This window comes from Lutjanus erythropterus, chromosome 3, assembly GCF_056507025.1.
Source record: "Lutjanus erythropterus isolate fLutEry1 chromosome 3, fLutEry1.hap2, whole genome shotgun sequence".
NCBI lineage: Eukaryota > Metazoa > Chordata > Actinopteri > Lutjaniformes > Lutjanidae > Lutjanus > Lutjanus erythropterus.
The window spans coordinates 20,686,636-20,702,192 of NC_139319.1; the positions used below are offsets into that span (position 1 = coordinate 20,686,636).

At 38.9% G+C, this 15,557-nt stretch overlaps 1 protein-coding gene across 3 annotated transcripts in view; it reads left to right on the top strand.

The window, feature by feature from the left end:
* dlc1 (DLC1 Rho GTPase activating protein) overlaps window positions 1-5,661 on the top strand; it is a 101,566-nt gene extending 95,905 nt beyond the window's left edge. For all 3 annotated transcript variants that reach the window (XM_084715337.1, XM_084715335.1, XM_084715336.1), the window contains 5 exons: window positions 451-565; window positions 2,061-2,276; window positions 3,657-3,874; window positions 4,349-4,522; window positions 4,632-5,661. In XM_084715337.1, the coding sequence (XP_084571463.1) occupies window positions 451-565; window positions 2,061-2,276; window positions 3,657-3,874; window positions 4,349-4,522; window positions 4,632-4,731 (823 nt within the window). In that variant the 3' untranslated portion in view covers window positions 4,732-5,661. The remainder of the gene's footprint in view (window positions 1-450; window positions 566-2,060; window positions 2,277-3,656; window positions 3,875-4,348; window positions 4,523-4,631) is intronic.
* Window positions 5,662-15,557: the final 9,896 nt, after the last annotated feature.

Below are 15,557 nucleotides of genomic sequence, written 5' to 3' on the forward strand. Positions count from 1 at the left end.
CTAGTTAATATAATGTTTCCTCTCATAATTTTGAACTGACAATATATGTATTTTCATAGATGAGTACATCTGTTTTCACACTGACTGTTTAGTTTTATTGCAAAATTGGACTAAAAAGTTTGGATCAGTAAGATTTGTCTCAGCTGTTCATGAATGCACCAAAAAGATGGTATATTGTTGTGCCTTAAAAACAAGGATGTCAAATACCAGAGTTTGGGTTGGTAAAGCGTCCTGAGCACAGATACAGCCATCACTCTACGTTTCTAGTGGGTCATAAACAATGATTGAAAGGGATTATGTTTAAATGAGTCTACACATTGTTTGAATTTCAGTTTCAAAAACGGCTGTATAAAAAAGTCTTGCATTTAACTTGCTGATGCATACAGACACCCTGCGGATATTGTTTCAAATCCTGTGTCCTCTTGTCTTTCCCCTCTTCATCGGTCACAGGGTGATAAACAGGAAGCAAACGCTGGGGAAGCCGGACCAGAGAGACCTGAATGAGAACCTGGCTGCCACTCACGGCCTGGCACACATGATCCAGGAGTGCAGGAAACTCTTCCGGGTCAGTAGTTAAAGCACACTGGAGCTGAATGTGGACCCCTCACTTTTAAAGTTAAAAGTTGGCTTAAGAGGTCACAGTTGTTTACTGATTGACATCTGTGATGGAATCTGCCTGATAAAGTTGAGTTTGCCGACAGAAAGAATGTCACCCTGGCTCACTGTACCATGTCAAACATTTTGTGTCTCTGTCTTTGTCCTGTAAACAAACATAGTCGTAGTTACATAACTCGTTGATCCACGTCATGCTGTCATTGACTTAAGAAATGTTATGATTACATAAAGTAAATGTGTCAAACGTTGAACTTAACTTCAAGTCTTTGTACGTTTAAACTCAAACATTTATGAAAGAAGTTGAAAAACAGTTTATTCCCACAAAACCCATTAATCCACCTCATCTGGTGTGGTTCTGTGTGTCCACTCAAATGGATAAACAGGAAATAATCAGCAAACTACACTGTTACTAATCCAATTTCAATCCCATTCAGCTTCAAACGTTGCTGTACCCAGCCTCTGACATGCTACAGTAAATGCTAAAAGGCTGCACACTGTGGGTCATTACTGTCCAAAGTTTAATTAGATTGTGGGAGCGCTTCCTGGCTTCCTGTCATGTTCACATCACACAACAAGCAAACTCAATTACCGCCCAAATTATTTTCTTTTAATTAGATCTCTGTTTTCTCGTGGAGGCTCATAAAAGGAATATGACCCATGAAATAACCAACTGTGATTTGACTCCATTTCAAAGAGCCTCTGATTATCTAATGAAAATCTTATTTTAGACAGTGATGTTGTTAATCTTTAATTAAATCTGAAAGATAGCAGGAGGTGAAAATAGGATGAGGTATGTTTCCATTAATAATTGTTTTGTGTCCTTACATAAGGTATGCTTAATAGAGTTTCCATTAATTAAGGGGATTAATGTAGTCGGAGTGGAAATGCCTGATAAAAACGCACCATTAAGGAGACACTCAGTGTCGCTCGCTCTTATCAGAGGACATTTAAAACTAAAAGATCTGCTCCAGACATATGAAGAAACTTAAAACTTGTTCTTTGGTATGGTTTATTTTCTAACAAGCTCAGTTAACTGGATGAAAACCAGTCAACTAACAACTTAGAAATTCTTAGAATTACATATATTTCTCCAACATTGGAAAATCCAGAATATAGGAATTTGCAAAATGTATTTTTGAGTGGAGGGAGACTTTTTCAGTTTACTCTCTCAGTAGGGTTTTTTCATAAAATTGGAACCAAAACCAAATCTAATTTGTCAAATCAAACATATTTAACTATTGTAAACCCTTAGCTCATAATAATAATGATAATGATGATTATGTAATAATGATACATTTATTTACATAGCACCTTTCATACATAAAGTACAGTTTAAAGTGCTTTGCAAAAAATAAAAAAATAAAATATTGGTCTTATGGCCTGCAGCAACGCAACAGAAACGTAAGGGTGGAGCCTAATTGTCCTCCCTCTGTCATTCGCCACAGATCCCAGAGGAAATGAATCGCTGCAGGAACTCATATGTGGAGCAAGCGATGCTGCCACGACGCTTGGAGGACCTCGCAGGTGAAGAGGCCGGGCAGGGAGGCTACAGGGTTTACCTACAGGACAGCCTGGACGCCCTCCTCAAAGAGGCCAAAGACAAGTTCAAAGGTTATGACAGCTGTTCCACACCCGAGCACGCCGAGCTGGCCTGTAGGAAGGTAAGAGCACTTGTTTATTTGTCGTTTTTTCCTCACATCATCTGTTCGGTCCATATGGCTGCTGCTTTCAGAGTGGTTGTGGCAGAGGGTGAATACAGTGATAAATATGCCTCAGAGTGAAAGTAATGAAATTTGTGAAATGTTAATTAATGAGAGAAACAGCAGATCATCAGTCAATCTGTCTTCAGGGTGTAAACAAGCCATCATTTATGAAGCACACGCTGTCATTTCAACTATCTGTGTCTTCTCCTTTCCCTCTTCATGTCGCCTCTCCAAACTCTCTCCTGCTTCTCTAAATATGTCATGGAAAACCAGCACTTAGGGTTTCCTGTATAGAAACACATCCGTGTGAAACTGGCCTGGCCCTTGGCTTCTCGTTCCCATCCCAGTACTGGACCGTGTCCCAGAATGACATCAGCTTGACATAGACACATACACAACCTCACCATTATCCCAGGCCTACATTTCCTGTGTCTCGTGTGCGAGGGCGCCTGCATGAGGTTATCTTTTCTGCAGTTTGAGAGTCACAAGGCGCATTGAGCGTGTTCTTTATCATCTGATGGCAGAAAGAAGCAGCTGACATGGCTAAGGGGCAGTGGGAGGTTTTGAAACACAGCCTGACTGTTAGTGCGTTAAATTATCACTGGATTACAACTAATTTCTGTAAATATAAGATTAGATATCCCAAAGGAAGCATCCAAACACTTGCATAAGACACTTGAAAGTTTATATATCACCATATTTAACCCTTATTACCCACTTAAGAAGATTTATATCAAGGACTAAACAAAATATGTATCGTGTCGTATCAACATCTCAATATTTGTCATCCACTTGAGCCAAGAGAACTGAGAGAATTTGTCATTATGCACTTATACAGAGAGACATACTAAAACTTAACTATGAACTATCCCATCCAGCCAAGGATATTTATTGCAGGTCATTCCCAATTTCTCTCTGCCCTCATTTCCTGTCTTTTCTCTGCTTTTTCGTATCAAATGAAGACATAAAATGCGCCAAAATATGAATAATTTATGAGACAGGTGTGTAAGGTAATCGGTAAGGACAATACCAGAAACTCAAGACACAATAATAAAATGATAAATTCCACAGTATGATAAAATTTGTTTTCCCTTTTAACTCATGTTTCCTTCTTTAATAAAGTAACATAATAGAAGCCAGCCATGACCTAAACGTGCAAAAAAAATGAATGCTTGCATTGTGTATGTATGGCAAAATGTAGACAAAAAAATAATAATAAAATAATTAACCATGGTAGATATTGTCACAGTCTGATATGGTTTCAAGACATCACAGTATTGGGATTTGATATATCGTAACAACCTTGGTAACTGGGTCTTTCTCCACCTGTTTCTCCAGATGCATGATGGTTTTCCACTGCGGCTGTGGAAGGTGACTGTGGAGGTGCCGGCAAGTCCCGAGGAGGTCCTGATGCGAGTGCTGCGGGAGCAGGGCCACTGGGACGAGGACCTCCTCGAGAGCCGCATGGTGGAGACCCTGGACGAGAGGACGGAGGTCTACCAGTATGTCCGGAACACCATGGCTCCGCATCCCACCAGAGACCACCTGGTGCTCAGGTAAACATGCCCATTCTCCTCCTCTTCCTCTCCGTCTGTCTCAACTCTCTTTGTCATCATCTTATTTTATGTTCAGCTGTGATTTAATTGTTTTTGTTGTGATTGTCAAGCAGAATAGCAATAACAATAGAGAGCAGGATGGTTGGGCAGACACAGGACAAAACCAGAGAAAAAGTCTAGTGTAGGTCTATAAATTCAAGTGACAAATACAAAGTCCATAAACAAGCAAAACAGTCCAGTCCAAACAGGGAAAATATTCAAGATAGGTCTAGGATGGTTGGCACAGGGATGAAGACAAACTGGCAATAAACGGAGTGAAACACACGGACCTAATAATCTAATAAATTAATAAAATTCAGGTGACAGAGAAAACAGGTGGGGAAAAAGGACAAAGACCGACAGTTAAGTCAACAAAGACACAGGAGGGAATAAAACAGGGAATAACTAAACCGAACTCTTCCATCTCTCTACCAGAACATGGGTAACAGACCTGCCAAAGGGAGCGTGTGCACTGGTGTGTACGTCTGTGGAGCATGAAAGCGCACCGGTTGTAGGCGTCCGGGCCAACGTCCTCACCTCACGTTATTACATCGAGCCCTGCGGATCCAACAAGTCCAGACTCACACATATTTCTAGGATCGACTGCAGGTGAGTGAATGCCTGACAGGAGCAAAGACAAACTTTGTGGTCATTCATTGTCTTTTATTTGATGGCACAACGAGCTAACACCAAATCTCTTTCGTTCTGTTTTCTTCAGGGGTCGTTTCCCAGAGTGGTACAATAAACAGTACGGACACTTGTGCGCTGCGGAGGTGGCGCGGATACGTGACTCATTCACAGTGCCCATGGACAAATGAGAAAGCAGTGTGCAATTTGGGCGACTCAACAGCTCCAGACTTTTGGACCATAATTTGGATCTTTCAGAGAACCCAAAATGACTCATTCCACCCATTCCAGCAGAGAGGTAGATGGGGTCCAAGCCGCTTTATACTCACGTTTAAAGGAAAAATCCTGGATTGAAGGACTTTTTTTTCTGACTTTTGTCACAACAGACTGATGCTATCATGTATAACTGTTCTGTTGGGACTCTCGGTGTGCTGCCAAGAGGACTCATGTCAACATTTATCTGGGCCAAAGGACATGACGTAACTTTATCCAAAGGGTGCTATTGCTTCTGAGAAGCAAAGGGGGTGTATGTGTGTGTGTGTGTGTTCGCATGAGTGTACAAAGCAACAAAACGGTTAATTAATACATAATATTCCTTGCACTGGTTTCCAGTGGCAGCATAATGTGTACATACAGTATTCTGTTCACAGTAATGGTTTGTGTCTGTCTTGTGTTACCTCTTTCAATTTTTTTTCTGTTACAGCAAAGCACAGGAGGAATAGTATAATATAATAGACAATATTATGGTCAGTTGATTGATGAATCCATGGGTGAAGAAAGATGTGAATGTGTTGCTAATATGCAGACTGAGTAGAGACAATAAACAGGATATGGTGAGATGACAGGTGGTTGATAGAACAGAAGGTTTTAGTGTTTGTTAGTAGAGGAAAGCAGATACAGACGAGAATCGGTGGCTGGTTCACCAAAAAGAAACGGAACGATCGAAGAAAGGGCCTCATTCACTGACATACAAATAGATGTCTTCTCATTCCCTAAAGAAGTAAAATTCAGTGAGCCTCGACTACCGTGAACTTGATTGAAGTCTGGAAGATAGACAGGCAAATTAGTCATTCTGCTGGCATAATTCAGCCTTCTTAAGTCCTGCCCTGTTTTGCTCTTTGCTCCAATGACAGTTGAGCAAGCTTGATACCGTACGCAGTACTCATGATGTCCACCCTTCTTTGGTCATTCTTACCCTGACCCTACCCCACACTCCTCAAGCCTAATACTGTCCATAACCTACCCAACCCAAATGATCCAAACTTTAAAGGTAATGAATACTAGTGACTCAGAATCAGAGTAGGATGGGTCATATGTTGGGTCAAATGCTATGTGCCAGCCTCATCTATGTTGAAAAGACAACCAAATTTTGAAAATGCTTAAAAGATGTTGCTGTGGGACCTGTAAAAGCAACATATATCATTTATAGTCACATCTTGAGTTGGCTAGTGTTAGCAAAATTGCTAATAGCAGCTATCAGATGTAACTAGCTACCTGATGATAGTTGTAGATTAGAAAGCCATTTTGCTCACGGCTTTCTTAAAGCAGCTATCAGATGTAACTAGCTGGCTAACAATTTCTTTAGATTAACTAGCTAGCTTTAGTTTAGCTAGGTAGTTAGAACTGAGCAAAGAGCAAAAAGAGGTAGGACTCAGAAAGGATCAACAACTTTGAGGAACAGTACTCGCTTATTAAGGAGCAGTTTTTGACTGAGGCTCAGTGTTAGAGACCACACCAACAAAACTAAAAGTTAAGACCAACAGATCTACTGTATTGGACCAAATCTGGAAAAAGCTAAAAGAAGTCGCCTCCCCACATTGATTTTTTCCTCACTATTAAAAAAGTTAGAAGTAATGTTGTTAAGAGCACAGTCAGTTCACTTTTTTTTTTTAATTTGTAGGCCGGATATCACTTGTATACATAAAGAAATAAGAAAATATTGATTTTACATGATTTTGATGTACATGAGAAACAGAAAAAAAACCTCTTGCTAGTCCTATAAAAGATGAGAAGTAACAGAAAAAAGGTCCTTTTATAAAGGTGGAGATTTTACAGGTTTTACTGTAAAGAAGAGGGCAGATTGAATGTTTGTGTGATTTCAAAAGGAAGGAAAACTATCTTTGTGTAAGCTTCTTTCTCTGTGCTGTTGTGTGTGTCGGTGTTTTTTAAAAAAAAAAAGATGCAAGAGATTTAGGTTCTCATAACAAAGTTGACCTTCATCATTACGTAACACTCACGCTTCAATCTGAGGACTCGTGTTTGTCATGTTGAGTTGTAGGATTAATTCACTAAGCCATTGTTCATATCATAAATGTTTGTTCCTTTAACTGTGTCTCTGCCAAATAACGCATGACAATGACAGTTAATTTAAAACAAATATATTTATACCTCAGATATATGTTTGTTTTGTATCATACCATTTTATTTTATTTTATTGTAAATGTTAAGCTTTGTGTTACAGAAATGAAAAAAATGTTTTATCTTTTTTATTAATATTATTTCTGTACAGGTTAATCAAAGTGCACTATTAAATGTATTAAAATAAAACGATGTGTCTTGAGAGTTATGTAATAGCGAGTACACAGGGAGACTTTTCAGGCCAAAAAATTTGTGGCTTTGTTCGTTAAATCCCTCATAATCTGCTCAGTCGTTTGTTTACACTACAGTTTATTACACCTTCTCAGATCCAGACTGGATTTCCCTCCTCACATCCACCTCTCTGTGCCTCCATTCCACACCAGTAAACCCACGACTGTGCCAGAGAGGCGTGAGCTGTGTGCTGCGAGGGGTATCAACAGGCTTGGTAGATGATGATCTCACTCATTGTCTTGTTTCTTACATAATACTTTCATTAAGCAGAAGACAATGGAGTCCGTTGTACCACAGCTGGCCTGGTCTAAACCCCGCAGACTCAAGGAGGGGGTGGGGGAGGGGGCAGTCAGGCGTCAAAGATATGGGGCGTCCAAGGGTCAGACCAGGGGCTAATGTACCCCTTTATGTTTTTAATTGCCTGACAAAAGTATCCGTCTGTAGGAGAAAAAAACGTCTTTCCGTGATGTCATGGTCTGTTCTTGTTTTGCTCACACTTATCCAAACATCGGAGTTATGATGATCTATAGAGTTGGACTGTGTATTTATAAAGCTCCAGAGCAGGTACTTTCCACATGTGTGAGTGTGACAGCAGAAACAAGTGTTAACTTGAAAGCCTGTGGCCAAGATAAGGCATTTACATTTTGTGCTGCTGGCAAACTCGCTTCCTCAAGTGCAGCACTGCTGCTAGAGATTAACCAGACTCACTCATGTAAGCATGGATGTGTGCATGTTCTTGCCTCTGAATTTGTTCTTTACATTCAACAGTCTTGTATTGAATCACTTACAGGACTCATACAAGTTGTTCTTAAGGTTAGGAATGTGTTTGAATTTAAATATACTCCTTGAAAAAGGCTTGATTGAACAATCCCGTCTTCATATTTGTCATTCATAGTTGGATAAGTCCCCTGTTGATCCCCTCTGGATCAAAACATACAGTCAGTCATACAGACTGAACAGCTGGTAAGATAAACACAGTGACAATATGCATTGACTTCTGTGGGCATAGAGGAATTTGCAGTTGTATTTATAGTAACAAAATAGATGTGATTAGAAATGCTTTTAGAGTCCAGAAATATTAGGTTTGTATACCTTGAAAGTGCTTGAAAAACCCCTGCAGGCAAATTGTCTCTCTCTTTCTCTATTTCTCTTTTCCTGTTTGCGTGTGTGCGGTCTAAATGCTGGTATGTTTTGCATGTACATGTATACCTTTTTTTTTGTTCTGGGAACCCAAACACCTCTGTGAGATTATGCAGGGCCAGATAAGGCTGACCCAGAGTCAGCAGCAGGGCTGCATTCCTGCCCCGTTGTTTGAGAATCAGGCACAGAACGTTTCCCACATTGATAAAAGAATACAAACGTGCGAGTGCATGCTTGCACGTGTGCATTTCTTCCTCCAGTTTGTCAGACATTTATCAAAAATCCTGTTCTCTAAGCTACAGAGAAGTTGATATACTACATTTTCAATGTTATACAATACATTAATGCCCCTTCATCTGAGGTTTACAAGCATGCATGGGAGGATGAGTTGGGTCAACAATTCTCCAGTGATATCTGGGATGAAAGCTTACAATATATTCATTCCCGCTCTACAGGCCTCATGTGCTGCACAGGTTACACTATTCAAAATCTAAATGGAATAAAGTATTCCCTCATGTTTCCCTTCTCTGCAACAAATCTGTGTTTCAAGAAGCCACTTGAACTTTGTCCCTCAAATAGAAAGTCTTTGAAATGAAATATTCAGAACCTTCTCCAATATACTGAAAGTATCTCTGAACCCAGATTCAACAGCGATAATACTGGAATATCTGAGGCATTTAGTAAATTGACTGCTTCTCAAGAGCACTTTGTCTCCTAACTGCAGCAAAATATAAAAATAAAAATGAAAAATCCTTAGACTTTAATTCTGGAATAAAGCCGAAGGTCTTCCAGTGAAGCTGTAGATCACAGAACTAAATTAAACATAACACCGAGAGAATTAGGTTTATCAAATTGATCTAATTAGGAAGTATCTTAAACGACAAACTCCCGTAATATTTTCTTTTTTTTCTTGATCTTTTCTTGAAGAGCACACATTAAACATATAAAAATATGGTTAGACAGGTATACCCCCCCTTTTTTGTTTTTCCTTTCTCTTTACATCATGTTTGTGAAATAGTCTAAAGATTAAAGTAGTTTATTGCTGTGTATAAATGTCAAGATTTTCTCACAAACACTTCCAGTAAAAATATTTGAAACAACTGTTTCAGTTTGCAGCAGAACAGCATGAAGGGTTCTGCTGGATACAAACAAGATCTGGTTTTTGAATTCTTTAATCTGTTTTGTCTTTAGAACCGGGGTCTGCCTCCTGAACCACAGAATATTGGCATCACTCGTCTGATGACAGCAGGGCTCGACCGACTGTAAGGCTGAAGGACAATCATTTAATGAATTTATACAAGGAATCAGTTTATCCGCACCAGACTGCTGGCACCAGCAGCGGTATTCTGCTTACTGCAGAGTGCATCATATCGTGCAGCTGAAACCGTTTGCTGGGGTCACATATTTCCATGTGCACAGGATTGCTCTGATGGATTACTCATGGTACTGTTGTGGCAACAGAGATGGTATGTCATCATGATAACACTGTGTTTGAAGAGTCAACATGGAAAAGAAGGACAGAACATTTAGTCAGATAGTCGCAGTGTTTCTGCAGTTGACCTCATATTATTCTTCATCATATCTCCATATTCCACAAATTCCAAAGACTGGAAGTAAAGTTTTTAAACGGAGGAAAACAGATCTATCTCTCCAAAAAGTTAGACTGATGTAGCCTACTTAAGAATCTACAGAATGTGACTGCAAAAATACACCTACACACACTGTCCCATACACACAGTCTAGTTGTTTTAATTACCTAATCACTGGTGTCGCAGATGTAGTGAGGTCAAATCCAAATCCACATTATTTGTGTTCATGTTTGTCTGCAATCATCGGTCAGCATGAGCAGTTTTAGTGAACCAGGTAACATGGCAGTAAAATGGCTCACAGACAAAAGAACTGGAAATTCTCTCAAATGAACAAATTCATTTTTTGAGGTAATGCGTGTATTTTTTTTTTTTCCCCAAATGATGGCAGATTAACACTGTGACCGTCCCTCTCTGCCTTTTGTTCAAGATGTTTATCAACTGTCCTTCAGATATTTTGTTCTTGAACTCATGTTTAACTCAAGAAATGAAAACCATAGAAAACATACAGCTGATGCTTTGTTGAAATGTTTGTGGGCAAACATAAAGGGTTACTCACAACTAATGTCTGTTTTACAACTCGACACTGCCCTCTAGTGGTTGTTCAGGACTGGCACGCTCACCTACAGTGTAGATTTCTCTGCAGAAAGTTAATGGAACTTGGGATCTTAGTGTCATTTTGTATCTATACAGCACATCGGGTGTGTGCTTTTGGCTCATGGACCAACAGCGAGTTTCAGTTTTGGCTCTTGAAGGGAAAAAGTCTGTCCAGGCCTGGTTTAGATATTTCAAACAGTTCATGTTCAGCAGTGAGCACAAGTTAAACCTGCCTGTTGGACGTCCTTGAGCAGCTCTAATCCTCCATCTTACAATCCAGAACAGGGTAAATATGAATATTGTAAAATAAAAATAAAACTGTGTAAGTCAATTTGAATTAAATCAGTTTAAAACAGTGTTTAAGTTTAGATCTAGTTATGGGCCTCTTAATGTTTACTTATTTTTTCTGGTAAATATTTTATCAAGTCGCCCAACCATATTGTGCACTGTGCAGACTGGAGTTGTTCTTAAAGTAAATTTCACCTCACCTCGTCTCAACCGTGGCTTCTCTGTACCAGTGGGATAAACAAACACACAAAGGAGAGGACAGAGAAGCTACGTGGCAAAACATGGTAGAGGACTGTTTATATAATTTTGGTCATTTTATTTTGCTGTGTAAATCATGGAACACCTTTTAACACTTCGGTGTTATAAGGTTAATGGAGAAGCAGCACCATGAAGAGCCTGTCAGTGCTGCAGGCTAAATTACTATGACTGAGCCTTATTACCGGACATTTTGACTGACAAGTCTTTACTTCATCCTTTTTAAATACATTTTACCAGATAAAACCAGAAATTACCAGCTGTCGGAAATCCCACAATCTTTCATTTATTACACTACAGACCCAAAGCTGCTTGCTAAAAATATCTTCACAAAAAGCCTCTGGTTTTCTTTAGTTTTATTTCTACAATGATCTGAAAACTGAAAAGACTGTAGCTAACTCACCCAACTTCGCAAACTTTATTCTTACCTTGAACTCCGTCAGTCTGCACCGTCCTCTGTCGAGGAGTTTGATTAATGTCCAATAGTCGCTCCATAAAATGGCGGCTCTTGCAGTGAGTGACGGGCACCTCACATTTGAAAGAGGCCATGTGACTCCACTCACTTTGCAGAGTAAATTCAACCATAAAATGTTTGTTGTTTGGTTGTATGACAGAAGATCAGCTGGGATTACATAAATACATGTTGTTAAGGAAAAAAAATGCAGTTTCTTGTATTTTAAACAAATGCCAATTTGTGTTACATTTACATCCTCCCATAATCATTTTTTTTCAGTGTGTTAGGTGTTTGTCACTTTCTACTTGTAGCCTACTCCACCACATTTCATGGGAAAATTTTATTTTTAAGTAGGTCTAAATGTAGGCAATAGTGTTATTTACAAATTAAAAATCTTGTATGCACAACACTGTAAGAACTTATAAATGATCATGTTTCATCATAAACTAAACTAAGTGCAGCTAAAATGATCAGTTCATTATTTAATCAGAAAGTTTTGGATCTGCTTTTGCCCTTTTATTTCACAGCCTAATAATAGAAAGTGATTGTGAATATCTTTTTTCTTTTTCTAAGGCATTATAATACCAATGTTTTACACACGAATGGTCTGTCTTGTTCATTAGTTTTCTTTGGCTTGTTTCTAAATGTTTTCAGTGGACATCTTTTAGCAAAGAGAACGGTGAAGGATCTGCTTCCTCTGTGTGGCACTGCTTTTTTCAACATTCAGACATGTGCAGATCACTCCAACTCTGCATTGGATCTGATGATAAACTGGGTGGGGGGTTGGGGAGTTAGTCTAAGTATCGTGGACTTAAAATAAACAAGTTATTTTTACTTTAAAAATTGCAACTTATTATTATTTTTTTTTTTTTTGAGGAAATGAGTTTACCCAACTTATTAGATTTTACAGTGCAGAAGCTTGCAAGAGATGGTATCTAACCCAGAGTCTCAACCCCACCTAATTCCAACCTGTCCTGTGGCCACCAGCTGATTGCGTCATACCCATCCTTCAGTTCAGTACCTCAAACCCTACATCCACTCTCCCTTTTCCTACCCTCCTGTACATCTCTCATCCTACACCCCCCATCCCTCTCTTTTCATCCCACGTCCCTTCACTCTCATCCCACATCTCCATCCCTCAAACCTTAACCCCTTTCTTCCTTCTCTCCATCCTGCATCCCCCCACTACATCTTTAATAATAAATAAATTGTTCAAATGCATATCTTTGTTGGTGTGGTCTTTGTTAGTGAAAGTGGCAATTGTGGTAAAAAATATTCAGAAATGTTCATTTATGGACAAAACTCTTTATACAAAGTGGGTCCCCAGAAAAAAGAAGTTTGGGAAACAGATATAAATGGATGAATAGCGCTCCAGGCAAGGGAAAAAAAATATGTATTTTTGATTTGGGGGTGAACTGTCCCTTTAAAACTAATTTAAACACATTTCAATCAAAAAGCCACATGCCATGAACTCGCCACAAATGAAGGTTCTCAAGCTAAAAAACCACAATCTAATCATAAGAACATACAAGTGACAAAGACCCAGAAAATATGCTGGCAATTTATGTGACCTCTGAGTGCTCTCCCACTTTTTTCAGTTCCAACTTTTCTGCTTTTGGTAAAGAATTGGTCTCAGAGATGTTTGCATTGTTTGTTTTTCTATTTATAACACATAGATTCACAGCTGTATTATCACTAAACACACCCATTTTAATGCTTACATTTTTCACAGTTCTGTCTACTTCTGTAAATTATGTAATGGACTTCTACAAGAAGCATTTTGTAAATTATTACTTTTTCCAGCAGCACTTCTGTTTCTTATTGGAGTAAAGAAACACTCTGACCAGCAGAGGGCAGCGTCCCTCCACAACAAAGCTGCATTAGGTTCACGCCCCACTTGGCCTCATACGACCTCAACTACCTTATACAACATCTGTCCAAGGTTGTCCAAACAATTACAGCACCACACGCATGAATAAAGAGATGAATGAGAATTTAGGGGCGAAATGGGGGTAAATTCAGTTTAGCCACCCCTTTGAAATGAGGCTGAGAGTTTATTTATCTATTCCCAGATCAACTATAAATCAATAAGCGTTTGCCACTACGCCCCTGAGCATCAGCACTGACAGAAACACGTTGAACATTACAACAAATAAAACTAAGCGATAATCCAGAGAGGGGAAAGGTCTTTGCTTATGTCCAGACATCTGCATTTTTCTTCAGATGGTTTGGCAGTGCTTGGAGTTGAATATATTTTGGGTCTCAGAAATTTGATAATTCTGATAATTGTGATATTATTGAGAGAGCCACCCCTCACTCACGTTGTCTGTTATTATTTAATGACTATTCCTCTGTGGAACAAACTACACATGATGTCTTGGTAGCTGCTCTCACAGCTGCTAAAAGTAGCTTTTCGCTGGAAACCACCACATGCACTGTTGGCGAAGGAGTGGCTCTCTTCTTACCAAGAACTCTCTGCCAAAGCACAACATTTGCTGGTCAAAGCCACACTAGAAAACTAGTGTTTGGAGGAAATTAGAATAATTATTTAATCCTTTTGTGTCTGAATGGTATTTTGGTTTATGATGGACAGGGGATTAATGGGTAGGGGTGCAGCTGGGATGAATGAGTTGGTTGTAGTGGTAATTTTGGTAATGTTTGCTGTTTGTGTGTCTGTTTTGGTATTTTGATCCATGAACAGTGGTTCATCATGTCAGTGGTTAGAGGGTGGGGATGGAGCTTGTTGATGGGAGAAAATCCAGGGAAAAGAAACTGCTATGTTACATTTAGCCTAATTATGACTTAACAAGACTATAACAAGATTATAACAAAGCAAATAAATTCTACCTCTAAAGGCTCTAACCAAATGTCCATGAATAGTCATCAGATCGATGGAACGTTTTCAGAAGAAAGTTTGATTCTGGACGACTTTTATTTTTTTTTTTCTGCTGGCCGATGTTTGTGTCACTAGAATGCCACAACAGCACAGGTTACACATTTACTAATACTGTGTGAAATTATATTTTTTATTCTGTATTTATCACTCTCTCCCTTTTCTACCTGTACCACTTTGAGCTGCTGTAATGTGAATTTACCCAATATGAGATCAATTATCTTGGGGACAGGAAGGCTAACCTGTTTGATAGTTAGGCTGTTTAGACAAGTGCTAAATCTGTTTTCTTTTTGTTTGTGTAGTGAATGAATGTTTAATTCAACTCACATTTAGCTTAAATAAATAATACTTCTTCATAAAGGGAAATAAAATGTACCCTGAACCTGTTGGTGGATCATGTTTCCAACAGCTTCAGGACACCATTGTGTTCTTATGAGGTCATTTGCTTTAGCAATTTAATTTTTTTCATATGACATGTTGCTAATTTTAGCTCCTGCGTTGTAAAAAGCTGTGCAGTGGTTACAGGTCATCAGTAGTCCAGACTGCATGAGATGACAGGTGATGACAGGCTGCAACAGACAAAGCAACATGTCACAGCAGCAGATCTGCAGGAAGCATCTCTAGTGTCTAAGATATACTGGTTTTTACAGGTGGACTGAGTCTACGGATTGTGGAAAACGAATGAAGATAATGTTAAAGATAAGTTAGACTGATAGTTTGCTGTTTTTTTATTGTTTTGTGTTTATTTGTGTGTTTTTCTTTTCTTTTCTATGTTTAATAGGTTCATCACATCAGGATAAGGGGGTGCAGTTGGAGTGGTTGGAGTATTGTTGAGTCTGTGTTGGTTGGAGAAAAACAAAGTAAATGGAGGACAAATAAATTGTCTTGCTTGCTTCTCCTTGTTGCATCTCTTTCTTTATAGAAACAATAAAGCAACTGGTCACAAAAAAGTGGTGTCTACTAAGTAAAACCCAGAATAGGTCTTTTTATATTTGTGCATGTTTGAATGTTATTCATATGGACAAAGTGGATTTACATCATATAGTGTTAATAATTGACTAATTGACAGTTTGGATCCTGTGTGAGTATGCAAATTTATATACAGGTAAACAGTGAAAATAGCTTTCGGACAGTGAGGGATCGACCTCAATTTCTCTATGTGTAATGCAGGGTTTAGGTCTCTTATCAGGGCAAATAAAATATGAAAGTTAATGT